This window comes from Phascolarctos cinereus, unplaced genomic scaffold (assembly GCF_003287225.1).
Source record: "Phascolarctos cinereus isolate Bilbo 61053 unplaced genomic scaffold, phaCin_HiC Scaffold_1;HRSCAF=81, whole genome shotgun sequence".
Lineage (NCBI taxonomy): Eukaryota > Metazoa > Chordata > Mammalia > Diprotodontia > Phascolarctidae > Phascolarctos > Phascolarctos cinereus.
Genome location: NW_027555514.1, coordinates 287,186,429 through 287,213,998, shown reverse-complemented (window position 1 = coordinate 287,213,998; position 27,570 = coordinate 287,186,429). Strand labels below are relative to the sequence as shown.

Genomic DNA, 27,570 nt, shown 5'->3' with positions numbered 1-27,570 from the left:
CACTGATGCGAACGGACGGCAGGCTGGGGAGGCGGCGAGATAAGAAGCAGTGAGACTGAGTGGACACTATTAGAGCACCCCCGGGGAGAGAATGGGGAGGAAAGGGATGCTAGAGATCAATACTATGGGGCCTCCTTCAGGGTCCCAGACTTGGAGGCAGAGAGACCTAGGCTCCCATTCCTCTTCAGACGTTGTCTAGCTGTGTGACCCTGGGCAAGTCATTTGACCACTCTGCCGCAGTTTCCTCATCTGTAAATGGGGATAAGAAAAGCAGCTACGTCACAAGGTTGCTGTGAGGATGAGATGTTTGTTAAAGCCGTGGCACAAATGCTTATCCCATTCCCTTCCCCTTCCCGCCTCAAGCTCTCTGATGATGATGCTATGAGGCTAACAGGAGGTCCACTTTACAGATAAGGAACTGAAGCTTGGTTCTGGACTGAGGTCATATAGCCAGTAAGGGTCTGGGGCAGGATTTGAACTCAGATAGCCTTGCCTCCAAATCCCAGGCTCACCCACTGCACTATATTGCCTCTCAAAACTCTGCTAATCCTGTGGTCCTATCTATTTTCCTTGTTTCTGGGGACTCATCAAAACGACTTTGCCAGCAGCCTATCTGATTTTTTTTTGTTGTTCTGCCTGCCTGAACAATCCTTCACTTTCCCCAACCTCCAACCATTTTCCTCAGTTTTCTGAGGGAGAAGGGGGAAGTGAGCATACACATGAGCCCCTCCTGTGGCCACTGTAGACAGCTGGGCCCAATCTGCTTTCAGGAAAGAACAGGGCTTGAACCTGGAGAGACCCCACCCTGCTGCACAAAACACTGAATGTTTGCACACTGAATCAATCTCTGGATTCCCTCTTTGGCCCACAAGGACAGACCCTCTGAAGTCAGACCTGCAGGGAAAGTCTGTCCTGGTCAGACTTCATAGCCAGGCCAGCCTTTATTTCATGGTGTTGGGAAATGACACGGCAGTTACTTGGAGACTTTGTTTTCCAGAGCAGAGGAGCCCAGGATTCCAAACTGCACAAGTGTTGAATTGGGGAAATGCTCTATTTATGGTATGTCTGCCTCATAAACTAGAGAACTTTTCCCCTGGTGCTTCTCCTCTGCAGCTATTGCTTTAACCATAGCCAACGCTGAGGCTTTGATCCTTAAAGTGGGCCGACGGGGTCTGACCCTGTAACCCTGGGCTGGCTCGTGCAGATCCAGGCTGGGTGACTCGCCATGAGGGGAATGTTCAGAGAGCAAGGCTGGGGATGGCTGCATTCCCAAACGAGGCTACGTGGCAAAAAGCACGCAGTCATGAGACTGGGCTCCAATCCCCCCTGGGCATCCTTGGGCAAATCTGCTCCCCATCTATCAGTTGGCTGGGACACTTGAGTACTCACACAGGTATAGGGACAAGGAGAGACCAGGCCATGGGTGAAGAGGAGCCCCAAGCGCCCTGGACATCATTAATGGGTGACAGCTCAGGAGGCGTTCTGGGCAAAAGGTCAGGGCTGCTTTGCCCAGAGCCCTCTCCTCTCTGGGCTTTCCTTCCTTCCCCCGTGGAGGCAGGAATATGCTCATTCTTGTGTGCCTACAAGGTATAGAGTGCAGAGAGCCGGCCTTGAGGCCCAGACAACCTGGGCTTAAGTCCCTTCTCTGACACAACCTGGCTGTGTGATCCTGGGCAAGTCCCAACCTCTCAGGGGGGCCTAGGTAACCAAGATAAACAGAGCAGGCTGACCTGCATTGGTGGAGGGAAAAGCCTCACCTGGGAGTTCCCTAAACCAATGAAATCACAGGTCCAATGCCTGTCTTCCTCCCCTTGTATTCCCAGTCTCTACCACATAAAAGGCCCATAACAAAGACTCTCCTATTTAAAAATCACCACCATAACCACCTCATTTTATATACCACCTAAAGAGTTACAAGGCACGTTTCTCCCGGTGGCCTCTAAGGTCATGGATAGGCAGGTCTAGAACACATGCCCAGAAGATGGAATTAAGGACAGGGAATACCAAAGTTTGAGAGTTCTGTGGAACGTTATCAGCCTTGCTAAGGCTCAGAATGAGATGGGGCTGGCAAGGAGTGCTATAGGAATAAAGGGGGGGGGGTGGAGATTCCAAATTAAGTTGGAGCCAAGAAGAATCAAGGAAAGGGTGAGATTCATGTTTGAAGTGGATGAGGCAGGGGCGAGTGCGCTCCTCAGTTGTCTGCCTTTTTCTTTTCTGCAGCATTTACTAAGTGTCTACTAAGAACTAACCATCTCTCCTCATAACAAGGTGATACTTAGGAAGTGCAGGATGACTCCAGCTCCGAATGGTGAACTCTAAAACCCAGGCCAGGGGAGGAGAGGACGAGAAGGCCCACCTCGCTGCCTTCCCTGCATGGAAATCAGGCCCCATGCCGGCCGATGGCCATGCTGGCGTGCTGGAGGGAGGGAGGGGCTTGGCTCCGGAGAGGCCACAAGTTACCTTGGAAGGACCGAGGGGGACACAGCAGAACTGAGGGTGGGATCTTGCCACTGATTCCCAGCAAGACTCTAGAATGTGTGAGTGAGTGTCTTGAGCTATTGAAAAGGGAAGTGGTGCCTGAGAGCCATCACGGCCCCATTTAGGTCAAGCCATGGCAGACTAAGCCCATTGCCTTTTCTGATAGGTTTACTACTCTGATCCATAAGGGCCAACAGGTCCTAGGTCTAGCATCATAGGCCTCAGAGGCCACCTGGGGGGACCTTGTTAACCCAGCATGACTAAATACATGCTGCTGTAGGAGGCACTTGGTAAGCCTTGAAAATGCTGAAGGAATGTCCGCTTGGTTTTCTGCCTACCTGGATTTATAGCAAAGCACTGACCAAGTCTTTCTCGCTATCACATATGAAATATACAGAAAGAGATGGATTAGTCAGATGAGCTCAGAATGCCCAAACCTAAAGATGTTAGCCTGGAAGGTGGCCAGTGGAGTGCCATCCTTTGGTGTTGGTAGGCACTTTTTTTTTTTGGCTAGGCAATGGGGTTAAGTGACTTGCCCAAGGTCACATAGCTAGTAAGTGTTAAGTGTCTGAGGCCAGATTTGAACTCAGATCCTCCTGACTCTAGGGCTGGGGCTCTATCCACTGTACCACTTAGCTGCCCCCTCCACCCCCCGGTAGGCATTTTTAATCAGTTGATTTGGGTGCAGATCTGAAAGCAGAGTTCTGGAAGGGAGAGCTAATCAGGACTGATAACAAAGTCAGGATACCAGACCCTGATCTCCTTTACTAGAATGCTGATGGTCCCACGCTCCTCATAAACGGAAAATGTTTCTTCTAAAACACAACTCACAAATCACAACGTACAAGCACGGTACCAGTTGTTTGGGATACGTCCATCAAGGAGCACTTGTGGAATGACTGCTGTGTCCTGAGCACTACGCTAGGCACTAGTGAGACAAACCAAAGTGGACCAGCCCTGCCGTCGAGGAGCTAACACTCTATCTCCTCTATGAGGCCGTTTTTCCTGAGATCCCTGACTGGGGCTGCCTTCTCCCTCTCTAAAGTCCATCGGGTGGGCGATCTTACTTATTGCACACACCTCAGTAAAACACATGCTCACTGCAGGCAGGCATTGCTTCATTTCTGTCTCTCTAGTCCAGCGCCAGGTAACGCCTTGCACACAGGAGGTGTTTCATAGATACTGGTCGAGTTGAATCTCAACAGGTTCAAATGATAGGATAAAACTTAGAAGATTAAAATTGATAAGATGACACGGCCACTGAAACAAGCTAACATGGCCTCAGCCCACATAAAGGAAGGCACAGCGCCCACAGCAGAAGTGGCGGCTGCAGCATTGTTCCGATGGCCCAGTCGGGGAATCACACTGGAATGACGCAGACACACTGGGGCAAGTCCAGGGGGAGCGGAGGGGGTGGCAAGGGGACTGGAATCCAGGCTACCTAAGACCAGTTGAAGAAAAGACTCAGGGGGAACGTGACGGCTGTTTTTAAGCCTCCAAAGGGCTGTCATATGGAAGCAGAACAGATATGTTCTGCTTGGACCCAAAGGACAAAATGAGGAGAAATGGTGGATGCTGCAAAATGGCAGATTTTGGCTCACTGTATGGAAAAACTTCTTATAATAAGAGCTCTCCCCAGGTGGAATGGGACCCCTCATCACAGTGGGTCTTGGAGCAGAGACTGAACAGCCATTTGTCAAGGACATTAGAGAAGGCATTCCTTCCCTTCCATCCTACTCAGGCTGGGCCACAGATTCTGAATCTGCGACTTGCCCAAGGCTGTAAAGTAAGTGGCCGTGCAGAAACCCAAATCCATTTTTCCTTTCTCCAAGACCAGGATGCTTTTTACTGTCTCTCAAAAACTAAGAAATGGCAATTCCAAAACAAAAGCATTTGAAAATAGCACACTGCCCAGCCTGTGTGGGCCACAAGCGTCCACCATTACACAAGGCCCTCTCAGGCAGCCCAGGAGAAAGCCTGGTGGACACCACTTTTAACACCCCCTAAAGCCTGCGAATTCTGCCAGTTCTATAAAGAGCAGCCCCCATGCACCTCAGCACCTTTTCCTGCTACCGTCCCTTCAAGGCCCTGACCTTCTGTGGACTCATCTAAGAAGAGCCCCACTCCAAGCACATCCCTCGTCTGCCTCAGGAGGACCTGCCTGAGCGCTGGCCCGCAAGGTACAGAGGCCACTATTTTAAGGAAATCACAGCCGCGATACAACTGTAGGAGGATTCTTTTTAAAATTTATTACTGTGGTTTCCTGTAAAGGTTGCAGTTAAATGATCACACAAAGATTGAGGCTGTAAGAAAACAGTAGAGAGCGGTGAGCGATCTATTCCAAGGCTTTTGTGGTGGCTCCGACAGGACCAGGTTTTTCTTCAAAATTACAGAAATCTTATCCCAGCTCCAAACTGAACGCCATCACATATCCTGAAACGAAAAATACACACGTCAGGCACGAGGCGTCAGCACAAAAAGGCTGCAACCACGAAACTCTGCTCAGAAGACATGCCACCACACAATCCTACCAATCTCGGAGTTGTTTTTAACAGTGACATGAGTGACTTCCGTCACAATCTGTGGCTCGAATGTGATTTCCAAACCATGTGCACTTGACAAAGCCCTGCAATCCAGCCCACAGAATGGCCCCATTATCTGAGAGCAGAGTGACCATCAGAAGCTATTTCAGGGAAAAGGTAGCACAGGAAGCCAGTGAGGAGATCTGGATTCTGGCCCACTCATCAGGTGAGCTGGGCCCCAGATGCACAGCTGTGATCCTAGATCCTCTTACCTGAGATCCTGCCTCATAGTTCAGTGGAAAAGCCAAGGCTATTTGCCAAGAGCTCCCTCTTCTCCCCTCCTCCTCACCTCCCATGCATCAGATGCAACCCACAACTATCTCCTCCTCCACCCCTCCATCACCTAGAGAGGCGGCCCTTCCCCTTGCTAAATCCCTCTATCTGTTTGAGTAATCTCATTCCACCCTATCTCCTCCAGCAGATCGTCCCCTCTCCCCACCCACTGGCTGCTTCCTACTGCTCACAAATAACCACCCCAGCTCTCCCCCATCCCATCTCTCTCTTCCCTTTGTGGCTAGACTCCTGGAGAAGGCCTTCTACCCTAAGGGCCTCCACAGCCCTTCTGCTCTCTCTTAACTCGCTACAGTCATCGTTCCACTGAACCTGCTCTCTCCAAAGCAACCAGTCCTCTCTTAATGGGCAGGTCCAACAGTCTTTGCTCCCTCCTCCTCCTCTTCGACCTCCTGCGTCCTCTGACCCTGTGGATCGCCCTCCTCTCCAGGTTTCTGTGACTGCTGTCTCCCGGTTCTCCTCCGACCTGGCTGACCGCTTTGCTTCTCAGTGCTCTTGGCTGGGTCTTCACCCAATCATGGCGCATCCCCCAAGGCTCCACTCTTGGCCCTCTTATCTTCTTCCTCTGGGCCAGCTTGCTTGGTGATCTCGTCAGCTCCCCAGAGTTCAGTTATTATCTCTTTGGATGCTTCTCAGATCTATCTGTCCAGCGCTAACCTCCCTCCTTGCATCTCCAACAACTGGATGGCCTGTAGACATCTTACACTCAACAAGTCCACAAGTGACTTCATGATCTTTTCTCCAAACCCTGCCCCACTCCTACCCTCCCAATCACTTCTCAGGCCCCCAGCTGACCAACCTAGGAATCATCCTGGCCTCCTCACTCTCTCTCACCCCCAGATCTAATATGGTGCCAAGGCCTGTCAATTTCACCTCTGCAACATCCCTCGAATACACTCCCTCCTCTCCTTTGACCCTGCCCCCACCCTGGTGCCTGCAGGCCCTCATCGCCTCACACCTGGGCCAGAGAGGTCTCCTGCCTCAAAGCTCTCCCCACTCCAGCCCATTCTCCATTCAGTCATCAAAGTGACCTTCCTAACGTGCAGGTCAGCCCCCTTCAATATAATAATATTGACATAATGCCTGCTATGTGCCAGGCACTCTGCTGAGCACTTTACAGAGATAACTTATTTGATCCTCACAACAAACCTGGAGGTAGGTGTTATTATTATCTCCATTTTACAGTGGAGGAAAACAAGGCAGATGGAGGTTAAAGTGACTTGCCTATGGTCACACAGCTAGTGAGTGTCTGAAACTAGATTTGAACTCAGGTCCTCTTGACTCCAGGCCTGGAGCGCTGGACACTGTGGCAGCCCCCAGTCAACTCCCACGGCTCCCAATCACCTCCAGGATCCAACATAAAATCCTCTGTTTGGCACCCCAAGTCCTTTATGACCTGGCCCCAGGGCTGCCTTTCCAGTCTTCTGACGTGGTACGCAGCCCTCCCCAAGTCCTCGGGGACCCAGTGACATTGGCCCCTCCTCCCCCCTCACTCTTCCTTCAACAGGACACGCCGTCCCCCAGTTCTGGGCATTTTCAAGTGCTGTCCTCTGGCCCCAGAATTCTCTCCCTCAGCTCCACCCCGGCTTCCTTCGAGCCCAGCGGGGGTCCCACCTTCTGCAAAAAGCCCTTCCTCATCCCCCAACAGGCTGGTGCCTTCCCTCTGAGACAAGCCCCAATTTGAACAAAGCTCTAGCTTGTCTGTGCACAGCTTGTCTGCCCCTTTAGACTGTGAGCTCCCTAGAGCTTGGGCTGTCTTTCATCTTTCTTCACAGCCCCAGGACTTAGCACAGTGCCTGGCACATAGCAGGTGCTTAATAAATGATGGCAGACTCGACCCGACTAACCCTAAGCCCCTGGGTTTCTTAGATCTGAAGTTTCCTCATCGATGCAGGCAATGACATTTCTCTAACTCCCGGCACATGTCGGGACAATCCAAAAATAAGCCACCCCTTATGAGCAGGGCTGGAACGATCTCATCTGGGTCCTGCCCCCTCCTAGAACTCAGATAACTTCTGCACCAGCACCTGAAAATGGTAAATACTCCACAAAAATGGTGGCACAGGCTTCTCTCTACCCTGACTCCCTCTAACCTTACTCATGAAAGACTTGTGGGTTTTGCCTCAAGGTTTACAAGCATTTCCATCTTAATAACAGAAGTCTAAACAGTACACTTGGAGGGAGGGGTGAAGCTCCTCTGGCCCCGTAATCCTGTCAGACCCTTCAGAGCCCTTTAAAGCCTGTCTTCTCCCATGCCCTCCCCATCTCAGGGTAGATGTGCTGGTAGCCAGGGCAGCCCACATGCCCTGGGGCAGGCCCTGAAAAGTCAAAGCAAGAATCTGGTTTCCCTTCAAAGGTAAACCACACCACAATCAACACAATCTCTGGGACATGCTTTTAGCTTCACTAGTGATAGAAGGCAAGACAGAAAGCAATTAAAAGAGCAATCTGGCACCAACATTATCAGATGAAAAGGAGATGTTCCAGTTCAATGCAGCACCTCAAGTCAGGCTCCAGAATTCAGAGAAGCCTCTAGTGGCCTCAAGGAAAACTACAGACAGCAGCTACTCAACAAGAAAACAGACATCTTTCAACCAATTGGTTACAGGACTGTAGGGACAGAAAGATCCGATTAGATCAAATCGATCCTAATTTCACAGGCCAGGACACTGAATCACAGCCAAGTGACCTGCCCAAGGGCACATAAGGCCACTCCTCTCTCTCTCTCTCTCCTTCTCTCTCTGTCTCTCCTCTCTATCTCTCCCTCCCTCTCTCTGTCTCTGCCTCTCCTCTCCCCTCTCCTATTTCTGTCTCTGTCTCTCCTCTCTTCTCTCTCTTCCTCCTCTCCTCTATCCTCTCCTGTCCCCTCCTCTCTCTCTGTGTCTCCTCTCCTCTCCTCTCTCCTCTCCTCTTCCTTCCTCTCTGTCTCTCCTCTCCTCTCCCCTCCTCTCTCTGTCTCTCTTCTCTTTCTCCTCTCTTCTCCCCTCCTCTCTCTGTCTCCCCCTCCTTCTCTTTCCTCTCTCTCCCATCTCTCTTCTTTCTCCTCTCTTCTCTCTCTTCCTCCTCTCCTCTATCCTCTCCTCTCCCCTCCTCTCTCTCTGTCTCTCCTCTCCTCTCCTCTTCCCTCTCTCTCTCTCTCCCTCCCTCCTCTCTGTCTCTCCCTCCCTGTCTCTGCCTCTCCTCTCTCTCTATTTCTGTCTCTCCTCTCTCTTCCTCCTCTCCTCTCCCCTCCTCTCTCTGTCTCTCTTCTCCCCTCTTCTCTCTGTCTCCCCCTCCTTCTCTCTTTCCTCTCTCTCCCATCTCTCTCTCCCATCTCTCTTCTTTCTCCTCTCTTCTCTCTCTCTCTCTCTCTCTCTCTCTCTCTCTCTCTCTCTCTCTCTCTCCCCCTCTCTCTCTGTCTCTCCCTCCCTGTCTCTGCCTCTCCTCTCTCTCCCCTCTATTTCTGTCTCTCCTCTCTTCTCTTTCTCCCCTCCTCTCCCCTCCTCTCTCTCTCTCTCTCTCTCTCTCTCTCTCTCTCTCTCTCTCTCTCTCTGTCTCCCCCTCCTTCTCTTTCTGTCTCTCTCTCTCTCTCTCTCACAGCTGGATGATCAAACATGCCTCAGAATCCAGCATGGGCTCTGCACTACTTCCTCAAGGTTTGCTGGAATGTTGATTGACTGTCAATCTACCTAATTATGTTTCACGGGGGTTAACACGTGAGCCCTCATTCCAGGGCCACATCCGCCACCTTAGCACATACCTTGCAAATAAAAATGGGAAGTGAAGTGAATGGCCCTCAGCGGCCACTAGTGAGACAGCAGCAAGCCCCCGTCGCGCCCCCTCGTGGCTCTGGCTCTTTAGCACAAAGCTGCCAGTGCTGACCCCTCAGAGGTGACTGGGCCCCGAGTGCCGCCGCCACTGCCGTCCTCTTCCTCTTGACGTGGAAGCTGCCCCAGGAGCAGAGTAGGTCCGCCCCCTCCCACCCCCAAGTTCTACAAGGCCGCGTGTGTGGGAGGCCTGGTAGGAAAACCTAAAGGACCAAGCTGCGTCCACTGACATGCTGTGAAAGGAGAATGAACGGCACACCTCAGACTGAAAAGATCACACATGCGCCCGCTTGGAGTCATTACTGTTCAAAATGCATTTGCACAGGTTACAGAAATGAGTCAATTTTAGTAAAATTATTTTAAGCATCCCTGCACCAGCCGAGGGGCCCGGCCCTGCTGGCTGGCGACAAGGCAGGAGCGACGCTTGTCACCGGCTCCCAAAGGCGCTGCTGAAACGACTGACGCCATGTGCCCGCCGCGCAGTCCCTTGTGGGGAGCCAGCACCCCCAGCCAGCCTACCTGTCGCCCCTCTGCACTCCCATGGGGACACAGTAATTCAGCTCCAGTCGAGCGATGTTGCCCAGTCTGAGGACAATTCCAGCACCATATGACCAGCGGATACATTCAGCTAGTTTTCGAAGATGAGCTTTGGGACCTTCCCCTGAAAAAGGGAAAGAACGTGTTACTCAGGGCAGACGGGAGAGCAGGGAGGTGGGCGTACTGCCAGAGCTGCAGTCAAGTGCGGCCTTACACACTCAGAAGCTGTGTGACCCGTCTGCCTCAGTTTTCTCTTCTGTAAGATGGGGATAACAACAACATCTACCTCCCAGGGTTGTTGAGGATCAAATGAGCCATCTGTAAAGCGCCTGGCACACAGTAGGCCCAACATAACTGCTAGTTATTATCACTGCCATTACTTGCAGTAATACTACTCTACCAGCTGTCAACCACATGCCACCGTTCCTGCTTCCAGCCCAGCCCCCACAGCCATCACCGAAGGGGCCCACCTTCTCACAACTCACAGCAACAAGTGCCGCCAGCTGCCTCCCAGGGGCAGCACAGGCCGGGCACCTCACGCCATCATCTCCCCTCGGCCCCAGATGCCAGGCCCAAGAGCCCTGGGGACAGTGACGTGCACCGAGACCACGAGAGAAGACCTGCTTGCTGCCACTCCTAAGGCAGAGCAGGGCCTGGTCTGCCCTGCGGCTGACCCCTCCTCTCTGGGGTGTCTGCCCCCCTAGAGCGGGAGCCCTCAGGAGCAGGGGCCGCCTTGTCTGACTTTTCTACTGCATCCCCAGTGCCTGGCATCGTGCTCTGCACGTATTCAGTGCCTCCTCTTCCTTCCTTCTTCCCTCCTCCCTCTCTCTTTCCCTGTCTGCAAGAACCTGACAATTTAAAAGGAAAGTACACAAATGAACCCAAATGCAGCACATTCTCCCGGAAAGTCTGACTTTACCATAGTTTAGGTTGCAAAGGTTTCCTGCATTGAGGAAGAAATGGGTCCGGAAGAGATCCCCAAAGCTGCCCTGGCCCGGCCGGAAGGGCAGCGGCGTGTAGAGGTGCAGGCCGCCCGCCCAGTAAGCCTCTCCTCCCAGATAGTCACCTAGATGGGGCACACACACAGAACACGTGTTAGCGAACGAGCGGACCCTTGGTGGGGGGTCCCATGTCCTCACCCAGAGAAGTGGAGACTCCTGGGGCCACGGCCCGGAAGCTGGGCCAGAGGTCACCTCGTGCTCCCTTGCGGTCTGGAGCCAGTCAGCCTCTCCCTGACCACCCAGTCTGCCACTGTTGGAAGGACTGATTTCCCTGACTGTAACCTCCACCCATCACTTCCTGCCACATCTCTGGAAACCCTAGGATTCCAAGTCCACAGAGGAGCAGAGGGGCTTCTAATCGAAGAGAAGGACAGCTGGGGGCCCAATCCCAGATGGGAGCCCTGACCGCTGACTGTGTGGGCCTTTGCACCGAGGGCCCGGGCAACTTGAATGATGCTGTCCTGGTGGGCATCAAGAAGGTGAACGCTAATAAGAAAACACACATGGCCTGGATTGGGAGGAGGGCCAGAGGGAGAAAGAGAGGGCGAGGCAGAGGGGAGGGAGGGAAGGAGAGAAGGAGCAAAGGAGGGAGAGGAGGAGAGTAAGAATGAAGGAAGGAGACATAGAGGAAGAAAGAGAGAGGGAAAGAGTGTGTGTACGTTCATGTGCATGTGCGTGTTCTTGAGCCATCTTGGCCTGGGACGTGTCTGCTGAGGAAATCCCCCGTCCCGAGGCAGACAGTGGCTATTCGGCCACTTGGAGCCCCGGAGCTGCCTCACTCGCTCAGGGTCAGGCAGGCCGGATGTCTCAGGTGGCACACGGACCGTGACCAAGGCTCATCACTGACCACTTGCGGACTGTACAACCATCCCATGGTGCTGGTGGTTTACTGGGTGATAAGGTGGGTTTGCTCTTTACAGACCATCACCGTCACCAGTGACCCAAGGAGCAACAGGGAGACATGGGGTCGCATGTCACCCACAAAGGAGTGCACAGAAGAGGCTGAAAAGAGGCATTGTTTTATCCCAAAGATGCCGAGCCCACAAAAAAAAGACCTAAGAGCTGGTCGGCGGGGCACTCAGGGGAGCCCCTTGGGAGCGGGCAGGCCCTCAATGCAGGATTCTCCCCGAGGCCTGGATGAGACCACTGTGCCTGAGAGCTGAGGGGGGCCTGCATGACCAAGAGGAGATGAGAAAGGCAAAGGCTGAAATCAGGGAAAAACAGAGGCAAAGACTCTGACCCAGCACCTTCCTTGTCTCTCTGAGTGCTGAAGAAAAACGTGGGCTCTGCCGCAGGGGGCCTCCCAGTCACTTTCCTAAACGAGAGCCAGTCTGGACTCGACCCTGATCCGCCAAACATGGGACATACAAGGTGAGAGTCCGTGATGGCCCCAAGAGGGGCAGGAAGGGCCCAGACTCACCTTCACTCTGGGGTCCGATGCTGTACATGCTAAAGCCCCGAACACTTGTGGGCCCCCCAAGATAGAACCTGAAAGGACAACAGCACCACTGCTCAGTGAAGCCCGGGAGCCCCACGACCCCCGGCCAAAAGAGCAGCTGGTTCTGTGAGATCTGAACTCAGAACGCAGCCTGACACAGAGCAGCCCAGAAGCAGGAAGCCCTGCCTCCAAGCCCAGAACCTGCGTGGGCCCGGACAAGTCACCAGGAGCTGCAGAGCAGCGGTTCCCTGGCCCAGAGCACCAGTGCAGGGAGCCCTGATAATGTCCCAGGCCCCACCCCGAGGGCTTACAAAGGAACGATCCTCCCAGTAGACAGGGCCTGGGGTGAGATGGGAAGGATGAGCCCATGGGTGTGGGGAGCACGGCCATCGGTCCTGTGAGGCTGAGGTTCCGGGGGCCCTGCCTGCTCTGCCCCACCTCCTGTCTCTTGGGCCTCTTCCCAAAGCCAAGCTCAGCTCTTCCTACCCTGCGCTCCAGGTTTCCCTCACAAAGGCCATAAATACAGAACACACCCTCAAGAGCACGCAGGGAACGGAGAGGCTTTTTCTGAGCTTCATGACCAGGTGGAAACTCGTCCCACTCACCTTCCAAGAAGGCTACAAGCTGTTTGGAATAGAGCCCTCCTGCGAGGGCCGAGCGTGGGCTGCCACTCCTCTACCTCACAGAGGGGACAGCAGGGGTGCAGAGAGGGGCCGTGACCCCCCACAGTCACACAGGTTATGTGGCCAGGCCCCCAGGCTTCTGGGAGCCCCCACAGCAGTACATCTGCCTGGGGGTTCTAGATCAATAATGCATTTCTGCCTGTGGCCTGGATCAGACGTAGCCATTTACACTGATGTAAATGGTCCTTAGCTACATTTAAAGGGGAAATGCCTCCTCTGGACGGGGACGGGAGGGAGCCTGCAGACTGGTACACCGTGGCCAGACCGATGAGGGCTCAGCCACTAGTGAGGCTCTGAAGAGAAGCTCCCTTCCCCCGCCTGCCCCCCCAGGGTGGTTGCTAGGAACATCCCTCAAAAATATCCCGCAAGGGCTGCAGAAGCACAAACGCTTCCTAAGCGACCAGTCTGGAGCCCCGGAGCTGGCTGTGGGAGGCCTGGGCAAACCCCTGCCCCACTGTGGGCCTCGGCCCCTCGGCCCTGACGGCAAGGGAGCGCAGCTCTGCATCCGGGGGCCTCACCACACGAGACACTGCCACGTTCTGATGCCTGATGGGCTCAAAGTGAGGCTCCACAAAGCACTTGCAACACAATTTAAAAAAAAATAAAAGTGTAAAACACCCCCACCTTTAAAGAGTCCCAAATTTTCTACACAAGATCTTATGAAAACAACATCAATCGGTCATTACAATGACCAGGCCTGGCCTGGGAGAGAGAGGAGGATGGCAGGAGCCAAAACAGACAAGGAAACTGAGGCAGAGAGAAGGAACCGACTTGTGCAAGGTCAGCCAGGCAGCAAGGGTCTGAGGCAGGCGAGAGTCCAGCTTCTTGGACCGCCGGGCTTCCCCAGCCTTGAGCTCAGCTCCCCCTGAAGGAACAGCGATGCAAAGACCAAGATGGTGCAACAGACTCACCTATCGGCAATGCTTGATGGCTTCTCCCCAATCGGCACCAACATCCCGCCCCAGAGAGAAGCCGACAAAACCTAGAAGAGAGAGAGGGATGTGTGAGGGCGGCTCCTTCAACCCTCTCTTTGGACACACTGATGCCTCAACACATGCAGAAGGTGGCCAGGATGATGGGTATTTAATACAAGAGAATCACTAGTCCCTGAGCTTTGGTCAAAGGCCATACCACTGCTTAGGGGCCAAGACAGGGCTCTGGGGGAAGAAGGCCTGGCAGGAGCCAAGGGCTGAACAACCTGGGATCGAGGCCTTGGATCGGGGCAGTCACCCACCTCTGACCCAGTCTCTCCCTCCATCAAGGGAGATAAATGACATGTGTGCCACCCGGCCCAAGGATTAACTGGGACAAAGTCTGCAGAGATCACGCCCACACTTAAAGCCTTCATTTCCCTCAACATGGAGTCACCAGCAATGCCTCAGTGAGAGCCACGCAAAGCCAGGCTGGGCTCAGAACCAGAGACCGGAAGCTCCGGCAGCCCAGGGGGCGGCTGATTCAGAGGATACAAGCTGAGCTTGGGCCACCTCCACACCCGGCCAAGGCACTGCAGCAGAGGGCTGGTGAGCGCAGCTCTGTGTATGAAGATGCACACACGGAGCCCGGCTGCAGCTCTAGCCGTCGGGTCGAGGGCTTACAACAACACAAGGCGCGTTGAGGGGCTCAGGCGCAAGGTTGGAAAGGAGCTGGTCTAACCAAGAGAACATGAGCCCACAGACATCTTCCTCCTAGGCTCAAAAACTGGAAGAATCAAATGCATGGATTTTCACACAAAGATCCGGTCTCCGCTCCAGAGAAAGGGCAGATGGGCCCTTCCGCCAAGGACCGACACTCACCGTGTCCATAAGGACCTGCTGATTCAGCTGAAGCTCAAAGTCTTCCTTCAGGAAGCTCACGTCCCCGCCTGTGTACCCGGCCAGCTCCTGTTTCACAGAGGAGAGCAGAGAAGAGCCCACGCTGGTCAGGCAGGCCGGGTGGCAGATGGCATCTGGAAAAGCTTCCCTGCCGCAAGTTCTGAATCCCAGCGTCTTGGGCCCCGAGTAAAAGACCCTCAGAGAAGCCCAGAACGTGGGGATGGCCGCTCCAGGTGAGTGAGTCACCTCATGGAAGGACCCAAAAACTGTACTTGTGACCACACAGACTGTCCCCTAAGCCACCAGTCAGCAGTGACTAAAACTTCCAGCCCAGCCCGCATCACCGAGCTCAATGCTCCCCCCTCCCTCAATCCCATGCCCCCAGCTCCAGAGACACATCAAGAGGGGAGCTGCAGGCCCCAAGTCCAGGCTGGCATGTTAGAAAAAAAAATCAAATGAAACGTGGCATTGTAGAAATGCTTTCATTTGGCTCACTCTCCTGCCAACCCCCCAGGCCATGAAGCATTCGAGAAGTGGATACTACCTGGTTCACTTTCAACAGAGCGCCTTTCCTCGGCAAGATGGAGGAGTTCCGAGAATCGATGACCATCGCGTGCTGAAAGGAATGGGAATGAGGCCCATGGGGACTGCGCACCTGCCCAGGAGTGCCTCTTTAGCTGGGGCCTCCACGTGGCTTCCTGATGTTAGCAGGGGACACCCCAAGCGGGAGAGGGGAGCCAGTGGTCATCCTCCCCGCCCTCCTCAGACCCCGAGGAAGAGGAGAGCTCGAGCCATTCCTTGGGTGTAGATGAGGATGGACAAGTGAAGAAGCTTTTTGGCAGGGGTCGCCAGGTGATGCAGGGCCCTCCTCCTCCTCCAGGCCTTCCATCCCCTTCCTATCTCTCCTTGCACAGTGTGACTGACGCCAGCCTCAGTGCCCAGGGGCCCCCTGAGCCCACACACATCCTCCCATCTTCTCTCTGACCAGCCATGCACCGGGGATGGCCCCAGGTCCTGGGCAGTCAATGCCCCCAGCTCACTTTTTCCTCCCCTACAACTGACCCATGGCTCAGGGTATATTACATTCCTGTGCTCCTGGAGAAGGTCCAGGCAAAAGGGCAAAGGAAAGGGGCCCTCGAGGACATGTGGCTGCTGCCAGGAGCCTCTCCCCACCCCAAGAAAAGAAGCATCCGTACCGAGAGAGATGATTTGAGAGAATGTCCACTCTCCTTGCGAACGGCAAACGAAGCTGTCCTCGCAAGACAGCCCAACTCCCGCCACACAGCCTCCCACTTCAGGGTGTGGCTCGTCTTCCATATGGGGAACTACAGAAGAAAAAAGCACATGGCACTCAGCCCGCAAGCAGAGCCGTGCTGGGCGCTCACTCACAGCAGACTGCAAGTGGCTCAGTAAGCATCACACATGTTCTCCCCCTGCCCGCAGCACAGGTCATACCCAGGCTGGGGCCCGTGCAGACAATCATTGTGAGGGACTGGGAAAGACCATCTAGCCCAGCTCCCCGCTTTACAGGTGAGGAAACTGAGGCCAGACACTCGTGCGAAGTCACACAGTAGCAGAGCCGAGACTCAGGGACCGCAGCGTCCGGGCGCTGTCCACCTGGCCCACTGAGCGGGCCAGCCCCCTCCATGAGGTGTGCCTGTCTCTCTCATACACACGTGCACGTGCACCATCCTCGCACCTACATGTACACTTACACACAATCTCATATAGATATACATACAATTACACCGTAACCATACACACACACATGCACCATCCTCGCACCTACATGTACACTTACACACTCATATACACACACATACGATTACACCATAACCATACACACACGCACACATATACTCATACACACACTTATCATACTCACACATACGTGTATGCTTACACACGCTCATATACACATACAATTACACCTTAACCATACACACACATGCACACATATACCCACACACACTCACCATCCTCGCACCTACACGTACACTTACACACTCTCATATACACACATACAATTACGCCTTAACCATACACACATGCACACATATGCTCACACATACATGTATACTTACATACTCTCTCACATACACACATACAATCACACCTTCACCACACTCATGCACATATATGCACTCGTACATACTCATGAACGTACACTTGATCATATATACGCACATACCCATGCACACATGCGTGCCCACACAAACATATACACCCATTCACCACACTCACATGTACACTTACATTCTCACATACATACATATACAATTACATCTTAACCATACACACATACATACTCATGCGCACACATATTTACTCACCTCAAACACATACACACACATATACTTACACAAACACATACACTTACACTCTCCCATACACACGTACAATTACATCTTAACCATACTCACATTCACACACACGTATACACACAATCACATACGTGTATACTCATCACACACACATGTTCACACAAACCATACACACACATACTCATACACGTACACTTACATACACTCTCACACTACATACAATTACACCTTAGCCACCCTCATGCACATATACACACTCGCATATACTCATATACATATACTCACACATACACATACTCTCACCACAGACAGTCACCCACACTTAGACATATTCACACACACAACGGTGGTTAAGCCCGCTGTGGGACTCTGGCGGAATCTTTGTACTTCCTATGCACCTCAACTTTCTCACAAGCAGCTCGGGGGACAGAACACTGGGCCTACAGTGAGGAAGACTCATCTTCCTGAGTTCAAATCCAGCCTCCCCCCAGCCCTCTCTGGGGCAAGAGAAGGTTTTCCAAGGACAGAACAGGTTGAACTCGGCCTGTAGGCCAGAGGAAAGAGAAGCAGGCAGACAGGGGGAATCAAGGTAAAGGCCAAGGGAGGGCACTTGGCGAGGCCCCAGGGCCAACAGCACCCTCCCTGCCCCGCAGTGTTCCTGAGCCAGATCCACGAGATCCTGAAACCACGAGGGCCTCACGTGCAGAGCAGGATCAAGAAGTGGAGAGAGTCCAGGCTGTGGACCCACAGCCAGTCCTGACCAGCGTGGCCTGCTCCCTGCCCTCAGGGGACCGGCCCTGGGCACAGGGCCTCAGCTGGGTGCCGTGCTCTTCCCCCCCCCCCGCACGCCCTGGTACCCCTCTTCATGTAACTGTCCCCAAGGCACTACTCACGCTGTACTCGGCTGACACGCCTCTGTCTGTCTCACGAAGGGAGCTCCATGGGAACTGGCCGGTGACTTTATACAGGTTCAAAGAGAAGCTATGAGAAAAGGAGGGGGCGGCAGGCAGAGCTGGTGAGCCTTGCAATCCACCGCAACCACCACCTCTGGCCCCCAGCAGCCACTGCCCGACTTACTTCCTGTCGAAGTTTCCAGGCTGTGGCTTGAAGAAGGAGAGTCCGTAAGAAGTTTCCTTTGTCCCATAGGAGAACTGAAAAGTCACCTTCTCTGCACGGCCAAAAATATTAGGGAGCTTGAGGCCGAGGACCTGGGGCAGGGAGAGAAGCATGTGGTTCAGTCCACCCCGAGGGACCCCGAGAGCTACTCAGGAGGATCCTGCCATGGAGGCAAACAAAGGAAGCAAACCTGGGACCCTGCAACACTCTGGGTGACCCTGGCGCCCAAACGCTACGCTATCTTCACTCAGGCCAAGCTAGCAAAAGGGGATTCGCTGTGAACTGGCCAGAACTGGCATGACTACTTACCAGAGATGCTGGAAACCCTGTCAAAGGCCAAGACGGTCCACGGGACCCATGCTCAGCAGAGCTTCCATCAGCCTGAGCCAAGACCACTCACAGAGCAACTCATCAACTCACTGCCTGGGAGGGGAGACCTGCACGGCCCTGATAGCCTTGGCCTGACCCCAAGGTCCTGAGGGAGTGAAGCCCCTGCCTCTCCGGTGAAGGAAGAGGGCTGGATAGACACCTATAAGGGGTCTTCCTTGCATTCTACAGCTCTTCCTGAAGAATGACTCCCAAGTCCAGCCCCCACATCTCCAGAGGCCACCTGAAGCCTCTCAAGCGGATGTCCATGTTATAGCTTTATTATTTGTCTTCAAAGATTAAGAAGTCACATTCCAAGCCAAAAGTTCTAGAGTCACTTTTTGGCTAAGGGTCTCTGAGGATCATCTGTCCCCTCCAATAAATAGGAAAACCCAGAGTATAGGGGATCAGTCTTTTGAGATGTTAGCCCATGCCCAAGAGTCATCTATCAGAACCACAGAGCAGACGATACTTGTCTGTCCTTAAAACCCAAATGCATACACGCTCTTCCTCGGGAATCCACTCAAAAGTCCTAAAAACAGAGGCATGGAACAAGACGTACTTCCTTAGACTCAGCCGCCACGTGGATGTGGCCAGCTGGACTATGTGAGCATGTGACATGGGAGGGCTTTTGATATGGGGTAAGAGAGGGGAGCTACTGACAGTGACATCCAAAGAGCAAAGACCACCCATGAAACCGCTAAAACACGCACACACCTGGAAGGGAAAAAGTCCCCAGGCAGACACGGACACGCACAAGACCAAGCGAGCTAAAGGACCGAGGGACAAAAAGTGATGTGCTCTAAGTACTAGACGGCTACAGTCTCATGGAGGATCCCCCTTTTCTGCTCTTTGTGTTTACTGATCTCTGTCAGAATACGAAAGATGAAAATCCCTAAAAAATAACCCACTTCAGGTGAGCTCCAGGGCAGGCCCAGAGGACGAAGAAGGAAGTGGAGGGCTGCCGGGAGCCGGAAGCCGCATCCCCTGTTGTCAAACAGTGGGCCACCATTCGGGACAGTTTGTGTTACAGGGGAGGGCTGCGATGTGATAAGCAGAAGGCTTCCTAAAGCTTTCTTTGTAAAGCTGGGCAAATCCAACCCCAGAGGCAGGAAGTTCCATTTAAATGGGGAGCCCAGTGCTAGGAGGCCTTTGACAGGAGTACAACACCTGGGGGGGTTGGGGCAGACAAACAAGAATTCTTGAATTATTTTGTTGTTTTGCTAACACAGGTGACTCCGGGTGGGTCCTAGGATCCCAGGTCTTGGCGCTGATGGACCTTGGTCTGAGCCCCTCATTTCCCAAAGAGGGAACCTGGGCTGGAGACAGGGCTGAAACTGCCTTCCCCAGGTACCCCGGAGCCACGGAGCCACATTCTGAGCCCAGCCAGCTGGGTGGCAGAGACGCTGCCCCAGCAGTCCTGGGCTCTGGTGAGCTCTGCAGCCGACCTCCAGCCCTCCCTCATCTGGACCTGGAGGGGATGACCAAGGCCCCTCCTCTGAGGCCTCTCTCTGCCCTGACATGCTATGATTTAATTCTGTTCAGCAGGACAAGATGAAACTCCAGAAATGAGGAAAACAGAATCCCTTCGCTGAGGCAGCTCGGTGGCACAGTGCATAGAGCACGGGCCCTGGATTCAGGAGGACATGAGTTCAAATCCGGCCTCAGACACATAACATTTACCAACTGTGTGACCCTGGGCAAGTCACTTAACCCCATTGCCTAGCAAAAAAACCCCCAAAACCAACAGAATCCCTTCTGCCATGTTTTTGGCCACAGCCCAGGGCTGGAAAGAAGAGAAACAAGCGTACCATGCTGCCTTCATTGTTGCCCACCATGGTGTTGTAGCTGCCCGTCAGCCGCCTCAGTTCAGTGACCTCAAAGGTGACGTCCAACCCGTTCGGGAGAGCATCGTCGCCTACGTGAGGAACAAACGAGCGAGCGCTCAGACCCGGAGAAAAGGTGAGCAACAACAGCTGTACCATGAAGGAGAACCCTGGAAGCCTTTGGCACCCTGACCAACGTGGTGACCGCCCGCCACTCGGCCAAGTGAGGAGGCCAGCCCATGCTGACTGGTGACCGGGAGGGAGGGTGCTCATCTCAGGGGCAGGGGCGCCCGGCAGGGAGATTGGTAAAAAACAAGATAATGAAAGTCAACGAAATGTGTAAGCAAGCCGAAGGAAGCACGTGAGGGAACCCAGCAGCAGGGCAGCTCGGGCACTGCCACCTGACACTGTATAAAGTCACGGCTCCTGGTCCAAACCCCTCTCCCCCACCCTCTGTTTATGGACGCATCCACGTCTGCCACAGCTGGCTACGACATGATAAAAAACAGCCCTTCATGTAAGCACGTGAGGAAACCTAGGAGTCGTGGCCCAGGTAAAAGCCCTTTTTACCCACCCACTCGGGTCTGTCCTAGAAAACAGGGTTCAGGCTGACCTCGTGAGCCTCCTAAGGGTGGAGATCACGGGAAGCAGGTCGGGGCCGACATCACAAAGTGTCAGTGGCCCCCACACCCACCCGGCTGCCTTGGGAGGTGCCATGGCTGCTGGGCCTGGGACGTTCGGATGGTGGCTCCATCTGTCAAGAATGCTATGGAGGGGGACAGCACCCCCTAACCTGGCACCTGCTGACTGACCCTCTTACCCATAAAGAGTGAGCTAGAGAAGGAAGAGCAGGGAAGGAGGGACAGAAATAAGGGGAGATACCAAGAGGGAAAAGAACAGCAGCTAGCACTGATGCAGTGTTTTGTGGTTAGCAAAGCATATATATGTATGTATGTATGTATGTATGTGTGTGTGTATGTGTGCACACATGTGTGTATGCATAGGTATGTGTGTATGCACAAATAAAATTTCATTTGGGCTCCACAATGACCCTGGGGGGTCAATGCTATTATTATCCTCATCTTACAGATAAGGAAACTGAGGCAGAGTGTTGCACAGCTAATGAGGTCGAAGGCACCATGGGGCCCACTGTGCCCGACTCTCAAATGACAGTTCTGCCCTTTTCAGCGGATCCACGCCTGCAGCCACAGGAGGCCTCCAAGGCCCAGCTGGACCTGGGTACCCCTCTCACTGGGCAGAACTGAGCCAATGCACCCCTAGTGTTTGCCAGTCGAGGCAAAGAGAAGAGCTCTGGACACCACAGAGGGCATATGATGACCCCCCCCCCACCGTCTTGTTTCACTGTTTAACCATGCTGCAGGCTGGTATCATCCCCCTTTGACAGACAAGAAGACGGAGGCTCAGAACGGCTGAGAGACTTGCCCCCGGTCCCTGGAGGAGCTAAGGGCAGAGCTGGATGGGGACCTGGGCATTCCCATCCTGGGCCAGGGCTCTCAGCATCACCCCCAGCCTCTCCTGGATGGAGATTCTCCTCAAGTCTGCCAGATCTGGGGAGGAAGGCCGGAGCGGAGCATGGGAGAAGGGCACTGCGTGGTGAGCTCAGAGTACTCAGTCTGTGCCGCACTCCCCCAATAACCTGGGCTCTCACCAGCCAGGCATCTTCTCCTTCACCTCACTGGGCGTGGCGTGTTCAAGAATGCCAGCATCTGCAGAGACCCAACTGGCTGAGACCCCACCCACCCACACCCTGAGGCTGGCCCAGGCTCACGTACCTTGGCATGTGTCAATCAGAACATCCACCTGCCTAAAGATGCCGAGGCGGAGCAGCTTCTCCCGGGCTTCGTGGGCCTTCCTCATCACCTGCAAAGGAGCCAAGGGAACCTTATAATTTACTGAGCAGGGGACGATGACTCAAAATGCAATAGCTCATTATTTTTAAAGCAAAAACAGAAAACACCTATTTTCATACCAAGACCCTGCTACGCACAAATATTTATGACACACAGATGATTTTAAATTTAATATTTTAGAAGGAAAAATATCACAAGCACCCACATGGTCTGTGGAACACCAGGATGCAAGAGGACGGTGCCCACAGGTAACTGATGCCCACAGCCCCAAGCCTGGGCCCTGCTCCCAGCCCTGACTGGCCGGGGGCTTTGGCCAACCCCCATAACGTCACCGGAGCTCTTTTCTCCTCCATAAAACAGAGGCAGATTTACCTGCTCGCCTCAGGACGGTCACAGATTTGAGTTACCTAACAGATTGGAGGTGTTTTTGCAAACCATAATGCTGATGATTAAGACAGCACTCACGTCAATGAGATTTTTAGCCCTAAAGACATCTCCGATTTCATACATGATGACATCATCTTTGGTCCTTCCCAGGCCATCAAAGTGGACATGCTGGACCACCACCTAAGCAGAGTGAGGAGAGGGGTCAGTCGGTCAGCCAACAAACATTCAGCAAATGCCTCCCGTGCCCCAGGCCCTGGGCGATGTCCCCAAAACCTGGCGCACAGCCCCAGGCTCACTTCTCCCCGATCAGGTATGGTGCCCAAAGTTCACTACAGTCTGGTTCTCCTTCCCTGGTCTCTACCCTCACGTGTATTCCTTTCAACTCTGGCTTCCCAGTGCCAAATTTCCATTGGAGACACTCTTCAAAACCAACCAACCAACCCCTAGCTCAGCACGATCTGTGAAAATTCCAAAATGGCAGCTTGAAGCCCCAAAGACACCAGCTTGTTCCCTTCTCTGCCTGCCCTTCCCCCTTCCAGGCCTCAGTTTCCCCACTGCGGCCTTTGGGCTGGGCAGCACTGAACACAAGGGGATAGGATGCTCCCAAGTCTGCTCTTGGGGGGGGGGCCCTCCAGGGAGACACTCACATCCTTGTTTTCCAGGACCTCCTGTTTGATTTCGGGTTCGACTTCCACAAATTCAGCCTCATCTCCCAAACCTCCAAAGTCAGGCCCGCTGACCGGAAGAGGCTCCAAGCTCTAAAAGGGAAAAATCACGGCTTAGGGGCAGGTACAGCCCAAAGCAGCCAACAAGGACGCGCCTCTGCTACCCGACATCACCACGGGCTGCGCGATGCCCCGGCGTCGAGCCCAACACCAGCAGTCAGGAACAACGGGCTGGGGGCCAGCTAAGGAGATGGGGGAAGGACCACAGACCTCTCCCAGCCATGACACAGGGCTGGTGAATCTGACAATATGAGCAGTGATTTTTTTTTTTAAATTTCAAAACCAAATTAGTTTTATTAGCCCTAATTACCAAAAATCAGAATACATTATAAATAAATGGTACAGTGGGTTTTTTTATGTTTTTGGCTAGGCAATGGGGTTAAGCGACTTGCCCAGGATCACACAGCTAGTAAATGTTATGCGTCTGAGGCCAGATTTGAACTCAGGTGCTCCTGAATCCAGGGCCGGTGCTCTATTCACTGAGCCACCGAGCTGCCCCTAGACAGTGGTAATTTTAAAAAAATCCTTAGATAACTTTGATTTCAAAAAGTTTGGGAACTACCAGTCTAGGTTAACAAAGATAAAGACACACATACAGAACTCTAAAATCAAGAAATTCTTTGAATTACATAAAGGCTAGACTGGTCATCTAAATACTTATAACCTAAATGATTGTACAATTACTTTTGGACTGGGTGTCATTTTGGCTCACCACGTCTCCCAGTCACAGCTCAGTAATGGCTGATCCAGGCATAAATGTAAAGGGAGGAGGAGATTTCTTACTCTTTTTAAAACCCTCCAAATTTTCATTTCTTTGCATTTGGAAAGAGCGAGGGGGGTAAGAGGGGGCCATTCATAGACGGCCGGGACTCTCTACTTCTGTATTCACCCATTTTCTGAACAAGGACGGGCAGTGACTCTCAGGAACGAGCAGAGAAGAAGGAAGAGGGTGACCAAAGGGGGAATGGGGAGGAGCGAGGCCCTGACGGTCAGTAGGGGGGGCCTCTGGCCCAGACTGGCTGATGCTGCCTGTTCTCCTGCTTCATTTGCACCCTTCTCCCACCTCCTCATCCTCAACATCAGTTCCAAACTCTGCCAGCTTCAGTAAAACCTTCTTCTTGCTCTTTTTTTTTTTCTTTTTGGTGAGGCAATCAGAGTTAAGTGACTTGCCCAGGGTCATACAGCTAGTAAGTGTCAAGTGTCTGGGGCCCCATTTGAACTCAGGTCCTCCTGACTCCAAGGCCAGAGCTCTATCCACTGCGCCACCTAATAAAACCTTCTTCTCGTTCTTCACAAAATGGCCCAATCACCACCTTGGTCAGGCAGGCAGCAGGCCCCGACCAGGTGCCGTGCTAAGCACCAGAGGCACACAGCAAGGCCAACCCAAACCCAGAGCTGGCCCTGCTCCCCGGGAGCTCACAGCCTACTGGAGCAGACACGTGCCAACAGCAACACACAAAGCAGAGAGACCCAGGATAAGCCGGGCCAGTCTCAGGGGAAGGGACTGGCTCACTCAGCGGGATTGGGAAAGGCTTCCTGTACAAGGCGGGACCTCAGCCAGCAGACAGAGATGGAGGGCATGGGGGGGCAGCCAGTGTGGCGAGCGTGGCACAGCCCGGAGGCCCGGGTCAGCGGCCCGCAGAACACTCAGGGCAAGCGTGATGTGAGGGGAGTACAAAGACAGGGAGAATGCTCCCGTGCCCTCTTGGGGACCACTCTAAAACCCCGTGCAGACCGCAGGGGGCTGAATAACCATCAGCTCTCATCCTACGCGCCGAAGCCCACGGGCCCAGGGCGCTCACTGACTTCTCCAGTCAGCAGCACAGCGTGGATACAGGATTCAATGGAGAGGAGGCTTCAGAGATCATCTGGACCCACAGCCCCATTGTACAGATGAGGTAACTGAAGCCCCAAGGAGCCACTGGTGACCTGCCCACTATCACCCAGGTGGTCAGCAACTCGGCCAAAACTGAAGCCCAGGTTCTCCGCCTCCCATCCCAGCCTCCTTGCCCAGGTATCGTGTTCACCTGCACAATGAGCGCACAAAGCGCTTTACACGCACTATCTCAAAACCTCAATTGGGGAGGAAGGGGAAAGCAGTACTACTATCCCCATTTCACAGATGAGGAAACTGAGGCTCGGAAGATCACAGAGCAAGTACCTAATAAGCTGGCTTACTGGGCTTGCCTGGGAGTCACTCCCCCCTCTGGGCTCCAGCTTCCAACTCCATGAATCACCAGGATTAGGCGGAATGACCTGACAAGTCCCTCCTAGCTGTGGACACACAGCCAGCCACACACGGTGACCCGGGCTGACCCTCCCCGGTCATCGCTGTCTCCTAGTGCACTGCACAGCAGCAGGAAGGCGCGTGTGACCACTCCCCCTCCCTCCCCCCCCCCCAGCCCCGGGTGGCCCCGATGGCTAGAGAGCCCACCCTCCAGGCAAACACCAGGCGGGCCGTCAGTGCGGGGCAGTCCCTTCACCCGGGAGCCCGGACCGGGTGACCTTCAAGGTCCTTTCTGGGCCTCAAACCTTATCCTCCCAACACCGGCTGATTCCCGGGCCCAGCCGGCCCTTTCCAGAAGGCGACCCTCGATACTGTCATCGCGGGAGGCCGACCGGGCAGGCTGGACGTCATGCGGACGATCAGGAAGACCGGGGCTCCGGTCTCACTTCGGACACCTGTGCCGGTCACTGCCCTTTCCTTGGACTCGGTTTCCTCATTCGTAAAATAAGGAGCCAGCATTTACGGAGCAGCCCGGTGGCTCCAGAGCAAGGCGCCTGGGGTCGGGAAGCCCTGAGTTCAAATCCAGCCTCCCACACTTGCTAGCTGTGACAGTGGACAAGTCACTTAATCCCCTGGAGAAGGAAGGGGCGAACTGCCCCGACTCCAGTATCTTCGCCAAGAAAACCCCACGGACAGGACGGTCTGGCGGTCACAGAGAGTCAACAATTCTGAGAGGCGCTGTTATTTACCGCCATTGTACAAATGAGGAAACTGAGGCAGGGGGAAGTGACTTGGCCAGGGTCACCCGGCTAGCGAGCGCGTCTGAGGCCGGGGCTGAGCCCAGCACGAGCAGTGCCCTCCCCGCCTCGTCACCTGGCTGCCCGTCTCTCTAGGTCTAGGGGATCCCTGTCACTAGACACACAGACGCGCAGGCGCCTCTTCCCCGCCTCATCGATGGAAGACGGAGCTCGGGGATCGATCGATCGCCCTTAGCGATCGGCTCTCCACCAGTTCTCCTGGCTCCGCTGCGTCACCTGCTGGCAGCGGGCGGAGGGCGCGGGCCTCAGTTTCCCCAACAATGCCATGAGGTCCCCTCGCCCTCCAGCTTACATCAAGGTGAATGCACGTCGTGCCCACGTTGTGTGTGTAAACACATGCGTGACCCTGAAACGAACCGGCTGTCCAGCTATCGTTGCTGGGGGGGGAGGGGCGGCGCCCTGGCAAACCTCAGTTTACCTGCCTGTAAAACCAGGTCTCGCCCCGACTTTTACGGGGATCGTGAGAATGATGGGGACGGTAACAAGAACGAGCCCCTCCCACATTATCGCGCGTTCGTGCGTCTCCGCCTCTGAGGACCTCGGTTTCCCCTCCTGTAAATCAGGACCCTGAGGGCCCCGCCCTCCTCCTCCCCTTTTCCCCGCCCCTCCCCCCACGCGGCCCCGCCTTACCCGCGCGTGCACCGTGCCCATGGCGCCTCCCGAGGAAGGGACGCAGGCGGCCCCGCGGCGCACGGACGAGGCCCGGGGTACTGTGGCGGGGGGGCGGGGGGCGGTGGGGGACGCGCGGCGGCTCTTTGGCGACGGCCTCTGCTCAGAGCGGCGCGCGCAGCCCCGGACGAGGCCCGCTGGTGGCGGCCATGACAGTAACCCTGGCCCCACCCCCGACGCCGGCGCCGCCAGCGCCCATTGGCCCGCGCCACCGTGCCCCGGAAGTCCTCGCTGAAACGCGAGCTATACGCATGCTCGAGCTTCCGGAAGCCGCGTGTGGTTGGCGCGGTGGCCGACGGGAGGAGGCCGAAGGGCGCCGGGCGAAGGACGCAGAGCAGGCTGGGGGCGAGGTCGAGCCGGAGCGGGGCGGGGCCGGGGCGGGGCCGGGGCGGGGCGGGGCAGCTTCGGCCGGGAGGCTCAGGTTCTTGCGTGGGCTGACGTGAAACTGAGACCAAGGAATCCCCCTCCCCTCGTTTTACAGAGGCGGAGACTGAGGCACCGCGAGGGCACGTGCCTTAGGGTCCCAATTGTAGCCCACCCCTTTTTTTCCTAGAGAGGCAGTCATGTGGTTTCAGAGGTGGGACCCGTCGCAGCCCCCTCATTTTATAAATGGC

At 54.5% G+C, this 27,570-nt stretch overlaps 1 protein-coding gene across 1 annotated transcript; it reads right to left on the bottom strand.

Moving 5' to 3' along the window:
• Window positions 1-4,704: 4,704 nt before the first annotated feature.
• On the bottom strand, window positions 4,705-27,105 carry SAMM50 (SAMM50 sorting and assembly machinery component). The gene is made up of 15 exons (XM_020982826.2): window positions 26,918-27,105; window positions 23,165-23,275; window positions 22,596-22,697; window positions 22,053-22,140; window positions 20,245-20,351; window positions 18,029-18,159; window positions 17,845-17,932; window positions 15,824-15,952; window positions 15,172-15,243; window positions 14,610-14,696; window positions 13,728-13,798; window positions 12,116-12,183; window positions 10,614-10,760; window positions 9,677-9,818; window positions 4,705-4,911 (listed from the first exon to the last, which is right to left on the bottom strand). The coding sequence occupies exons 1-15, from the start codon at window positions 26,936-26,938 to the stop codon at window positions 4,866-4,868; spliced, it is 1,410 nt and encodes a 469-aa protein (XP_020838485.1). The 5' UTR covers window positions 26,939-27,105; the 3' UTR covers window positions 4,705-4,865.
• Between the last annotated feature and the right edge of the window lie 465 nt (window positions 27,106-27,570).

What these genes read in the sequence shown, in the direction of transcription:
- SAMM50 (XM_020982826.2), bottom strand. Translation starts at nt 26,938, where the DNA reads ATGGGCACGGTGCACGCGCGG. An exon ending in GCGTGTCAGCCGAGTACAGC is followed by an intron (nt 15,953 to 17,844) that starts GTGAGTAGTGCC and finishes TTTCTTCTGTAG; the next exon opens with TTCCCCATATGGAAGACGAG. An exon ending in CATCGGACCCCAGAGTGAAG is followed by an intron (nt 10,761 to 12,115) that starts GTGAGTCTGGGC and finishes TGCCCCATCTAG; the next exon opens with GTGACTATCTGGGAGGAGAG.